The following is a 6,476-nucleotide window of genomic DNA, read 5'->3' as shown; positions in this document are numbered from 1 at the left end:
AAACAACTGTAAGCCCTTTCTTTTTTGTTTTATTTAAATGTTGTAAGCCCTTTGTTTTTTGTTTTATTTTTTTCACTTATTATGTTTCTGTATGACACGTATCGACTTTTTAATTCTGTAATGTGCAAAAGATTAAGTGACTTAATTATATGTTTTGACTACCGATCTATTAAACTGTTTTTTAGATTACAATATATTTCCAAAAATAAAATCGACAAATATTATATTCGTTTTTAAATTTTTGAGTATATTTGTTAAGTTTCATATGATTTGAAAATATTTTTGGTAGGGATTTTGATAATTAGTATATTTGTTAATTTTGTAAGATTTTAAATATTTTTGGTATGGATTTTATTATTCATGGTAAGATTTTAATTTGCTTAATTTTGGAATGATTATCAATATCCAAAAATACAACATTATATTCTATAATAGATTATTCTACCTATAAATTTAAGTTATGTTCTTCATTTTTAACTCACAGCAAAATTTCACAGTTGAGGTTTTGGGACGATTTGATCATTGAGTTGGAATCGGGAAGACTGCTACACTGCTTCATTGCGTTTCTTGACATGGATTCAGGTTCTCTTTACTTCTTTTATATTTTGTAACTTCAAATGTGTATAATATTTTATTTCTTACTTCTATTTGAAGTGATAAACTTCTTTTGTTTCAACTGTTGATATTATTATGTCTTCTATCTAAATTGATCACTCTTCTTATTCTTTATCTCAAATAATACATGTATATAATTTGTATATATGTGTGTATGTATTTGTTTGTCTTCTATCTAAATTGATCAATCTTCTTATTCTTTATCTCAAATAATACATGTATATAATTGAATTCTAGGTGTGTATTTATTTGTTTCTGACATTCTACATATGTGTGGTTTGTATATGTATAAGTTAGGACATTTGTTTTGAATATTTTTAATCAGTAAATATCTTTTAATTATCAAATTGATTGTGGTATATGTTCTTTTGAAACTTGCCAAAGAAAAAACACCACAGTTTGTTTCTTCATTATCAATACTATATATTATCTTTATTATTATTATTATTATTATTATTATTATTATTATTATTATTGATGGGTTTTAGATATAATAATTTATACAATTAGACTTTTTTTTTATTTGACAAGTTACATTTTTATTAATAAATATTATTTGTTATTAATATATGCTTTAGGTTTTCTGTAATATTTAATAAATAAACCATGTAATAAAAACTCTTATTGCTTGGATATTTCAAAAGTTCGATACATATGTTATTATACTTTGAGCATCTCAAATCAATATAGTTTTTAATATAAATAATTAAATAAATCAATTCCACATGAATGCTATTTCGTTGGTCAAATTCAATTATGCAAGAAACTTGGAAACCGGATCTTGGACTTGGATCGGTTTCAGTACAGCCTTACAGCTTCCAATAATAAATCACCTAGAAAATCTATCCACATTAAAGCGCTATTTTTCATGTTATTATTCTTAATATTTTAATGTTTGATAGACTAAATTTTCGAAAATACAACTATCTGTTTTTCTATTTAAATATAACATAACTAACGTTAAGATATATAATCACAAAAAAAATAAGCCCACACCTTTAAGTTTATAAGCCCAAATCTTAGTTTAAAAAGAATGTAATTAGTTTTTGAGTATCACAACAAATTCAACAGTTTTTTAAACATCACAAATTAATGAGTATTTGCTTAAAACCCGAAGCTTTTATTCATAAAAATTATTGGTGTGGACTATAAAATGTATATTGTTTAATGTTTCAACAAATTGAACACTAACTTCAAGCTTTTTTAAGTACTAAATTATTTACTTTAATTTTAATACAATATGATATATACATTTTACCATGTAATAAAAACTCTTATTGCTTGGATATTTCAAAAGCACGATACATATGTTATTATACTTTGGTAATCTCAAATCAATATAGTTATTAATATAAATAATTAAATAAATCAATTCTACATCAATCACATCCGACTTTCGTTTTGTAGAATCATGAACGGTCATATTTACGTTGATGCATTTTCGTTGCTACTAAACTACCATTTGTGGTATGTTTTGACATCCGTTCGTGTTGATTTCATTTGGAGGGACTCAAGAGCAAACAAACTTTTCATGGTTCTCATTGATCAAAATGTGTGTTTACAAAACTATTTATATCTTATTTTCATTTTCATAATTTATCACAAGTATTTTTGTTTATAAAAATATTACGTTTTCTATTAGAGAGAGAAATTGTTAGCCGTTGTTCCACAACAAATGATGCGCTTTATTTATGGAGGGAATCTATTGGGTGGTGTGTTTTCTTTAAACCATTTCCAAATCGAACCAACCTATGCTGAGTATCCGAGATATCAAGAATACAGTTTATTACGTGGTGATTTGATGATTAAGATCAACGACAACACGCGGTTTAATCGTTTGGCCAATGCTATCATATCATGGTTTTCGGTTTTCCCATTGGTTCCCTTAATAAAAAGTTTAGTAGAAGATCGGACAGAGAGAAAAATGATGATCGATAAATTTAATAAATTGTATATATTTTCAGCATTCTAAAGTTTTTAAAATAATAACAAGTTGTCCTTTTAATTATCGTTATTTTTAGATATTGTTGGAAAAATCATCAGAGGCAAGCGAAACTATTCCCGTTACTCTGGTTTACTGACGTTAACTTCTTTCACTTTATATCTCCAAGATGGGCCGTAAGTGTTTATTATTATTATTATTATTATTATTATTATTAATATTATTATTATTATTATTGTTATTTTATTATTTTATTATTATTATTATTATGATTACACTAAAGCAAAATTAGGTGACTTTGGAAATATTTGATTATAAATAGAGGGAGTATAATAAAGATGAAACTACATATAACCGACCGAACATGCCATCAAATTGTGAGGACTGTCTATACGATAGAGAGAAAGTATATAATATTTGTTTCTCGGGTGAAATTGGTTCATTTGGATTCAAGTAAGTTTTTTCTAGAAAATTATAATACTTGTAGTGATATTAAAATACCTAAATCAATACATTTTAATAGTTTTTATCTTATTTTTAGTGAACATTTTGATATCAACCAAACTAAGCAACGTAGAGTTCCAACCGCGGATGCCGGAAGCATTTAACATCATAAATATGCCTAGAAGAATTTTTAATTCCGTGTGAGACATTTGGTGGTGTTTTTTTTGAAGTTTTGACAACTTTTACGAGTGCGTTGCTTTTATTGTTGATCTACATTAATGTTAGACATATTATGGTGAATTTTTTCATATATGGTTTATTTTTCTTGTGTTGACTTATGAATTCATAAATAATAATTTTTGGATATCTATGGAAATTTTCTTTTAGTTATGTATAACTTTCTTCTATTGTGTTTTTGGATTACAAGTTTTTAGTATATTTGTTTATTTATTAAAGGTTGTGTTGCTTTTTGAAACACACACATACATGACTACTAAATCACATGGTCTACATTACAAAATGTTACATTCTTGATGATATAATGTGCTTATTCTTAACATTTCCATTATAGTGTTCAATGGGGACTATAGATAAGGGAAACGAAAACTGTGATGATTCCCAAAACCCGATAGATATAGAAAAAGGTATGTCGTTTATATGAGTATATATTTGCATTTATAATATATAATTATTTATCCAAATAATATGTTTGTAGAAAATCGAAAAAGATACAATAGAAACTATTATGCACAAAAAAAGGAGAAAAACAAAAAGAGAAGAATAGCTAACGATGAAGGATGTAGTCAACCTACAACACTCACAAGTTGCACTATAATGGAGACAAACGAAACAAATATCAACGAAGATTCCTCTGTGAGTGTTATAAGTGCTGCTCAGAGGACGAGTACTTATAATAAAGAATATTATCAACAAAGAAAGGAACGAACTATGATGACAAAAAGAAGAGTATATGCCTTTCAGGAGGATCCGTATGATTTTGTTTATGAAAATATCCGTATGGAACATCGTATATTAAAGGCTCAAAACCCTTGTGTTTATTGTGGAGCAAAGCGACTACAATATGAATTCCCTACCTTTTGTTGCATAAGTGGGAAGACAAAACTGGCACACTCCCCTATTCCCACAGAGTTGCACTAACTCTTCACAAGGCAAGAGCAGCTAGAAGAAAGCTTCAGGTACAATATAAGGGCGTATAACTCAAACTTTTCTTTCGCATCACTAGGTGTAAATGTGGATAAAGAATTGGCCCATATGAATTCTGGAGTTTACACTTTTTGTGTGCACGGAACACTCTATCATAATATCGATCAGTTAATTTCAAGGGATGGTAAATCGAGGTATTTACAGTTGTATTTTTATGACGGTGAAGCTGAAATATCAAAGAGATCCTCCTGGAAGAATGTTGATAGAAGAATCATCCAAAAACTAACACATATTCTAGCTTCGAATCCGTACGTTAGAACATTTAAACAGCTTTCTGATCTAGGACCGCTTGATAATTATAGAGTGACTTTGAATGCATCGGTGGAGCTTGACCAAAGGGTGTACAATAAGCCTACCACATCTGAGGTGTGAATAGTAACATTTAACTTTATTCATTTTAAAATTAAATGTCTCATATTTATTGTTATACATATCATATTAATCACCATATTGAACTACACCTTTGCATAGGTTGCTGGTATTTGGGTTGAAGGAAATGACAACATCACTGCATATAAAAGAAGTATTATTGTCTACGGGAGGTCTAACTATAGTACTGAAATTCAACCTCACTTTGGTTGTTATGATCCTTTGTCGTATCCTTTATTCTTTCCCAATGGTGAGTCTGGATGGCATCCTAAAATACCAAGATATGGGGTGGCCATGGATGAAATTAATAGTGACAATGAAGACAATGATGAAGGTTTAGAAGGTACGCCTTTAACATTCTTTTACATATTTAAAACATGTAACAGGTATTGCCTTAAATATTTGGATATTAAATTTATATTTTTCACATAAATTATGATATCACAGGATCTACTTCAAAAAAAGGCAGAAACACTGTAAGTATGCGGGAGTACTATTGTTACAAGTTCCAGATACGGTCGAATGATAATGTGATTTTGATGGGAGGGAGATTGTTCCAGCAGTTTGCAGTAGATACCTATATAAAGATTGAGACTACACGTTTGGTTTTTTTTGAAAAGAACCAAACCAAAATTAGAGCTGATTTATACCAGGGCATTGTTGATTGTTTCAATACCGGTGAGGCTCAACCAAGTAGGGTTGGACAGAGAGTTGTGTTACCTGCAAGTTTCATTGGAGGTCCACGTGACATGCGCCGAAGATTTCTAGATGCCATGGCTTTAGTTCAAGATGATGGGAGGCCTGATATATTTCTTACAATGACTTGCAACCCAAAATGGAAAGAAATCGATGATGAATTATTGCCTAGACAGTCAACTCAAGATCGACCGGACCTTGTTACAAGAGTTTTTCATGCTAAGTTAGAGGATCTCAAGGTACAATTATTGTAGAGACATATAATCGGTGTGGTGGGGTCATATGTGTATGTGATAGAGTTTCAAAAGCGTGGATTGCCACATGCACATTTCCTCTTAATAATGACCCCTGGATATAAGATGAATAATCCAGACGATTATGACAAACTTGTGTATGCGGAAATTCCCGACCCAATAAGGTTTCCTGAAATGCATGATCTTGTCAAAAGTCACATGATGCACGGTCCCTGTGGTAGCTTACGAGAAAAAAGTCTGTGTATGCAGGGTGTGCCAAAAATATGTCGTTTCAGATATCTTAGGCAATTCAATGAAAAGACATCACAAGGAGAGGACTCATATCCATTATATAGAAGGAGAAATAATGGAATTGAGGTTACTGTAAGAAATACATCATTGGATAACAGATGGGTGGCTCCATACAACCTGAAGTTGTTAATGATGTTTAATTGTCATATCAACGTTGAGGTTTGTTCGAGTATAAAGTCTGTGAAGTACCTCTTCAAATATGTTTATAAGGGCCATGACAAACAAGTTATCCATATTGATAAAGACCAAGAAAATGTTGTTATTAATGAGATAAAAAAGTTTCAAGACGCACGTTATGTGTCCCCTCCCGAGGCATTATGGCGAGTTTTTAGCTTTCCTCTATCAAAAATCCACCCTTGTGTGATGGCGTTGCAAATACATCTCCCAAATCAATAGTTGGTTAGGTTCAAACACGGTGACAGAATGGAAGACATTGTTGATAGAGAGAAAGAAAAGGATTCAATGTTGACGGCATTTTTCAAGAAGAATAAAGAAGATTCCAAAGTGTCACACCCCAAAACTAGGAACGGCAGAAACGTTCTGGGGCGGAGGACGTCATGTATAATATCAATAACAATGTAAAGTAGTAAACAAGCAACAACATCATCCATTGCATTAATAATATAATTATTATACAAATG

General features: G+C 30.3%; 1 protein-coding gene across 1 annotated transcript; it reads left to right on the top strand.

Moving 5' to 3' along the window:
• Window positions 1-5,631: 5,631 nt before the first annotated feature.
• On the top strand, window positions 5,632-6,231 carry LOC145002829 (uncharacterized). The gene has a single exon (XM_078962020.1). It carries the CDS (start codon window positions 5,632-5,634, stop codon window positions 6,229-6,231), a length of 600 nt encoding a protein of 199 aa, XP_078818146.1.
• Window positions 6,232-6,476: the final 245 nt, after the last annotated feature.

Source organism: Lactuca saligna, chromosome 6 (genome assembly GCF_052625555.1).
Source record: "Lactuca saligna cultivar CGN05327 chromosome 6, ASM5262555v1, whole genome shotgun sequence".
In the NCBI taxonomy this organism is placed as follows: Eukaryota; Viridiplantae; Streptophyta; class Magnoliopsida; order Asterales; family Asteraceae; genus Lactuca; species Lactuca saligna.
Note: the sequence above shows the minus strand (reverse complement) of the source record. Positions and strands in the feature narration are given on the sequence as shown.

Excerpts from the sequence above, each read along its gene's own strand:
- LOC145002829 (XM_078962020.1), top strand. The coding sequence starts at position 5,632 with ATGACCCCTGGATATAAGATGAATAATCCAGACGATTATGACAAACTT.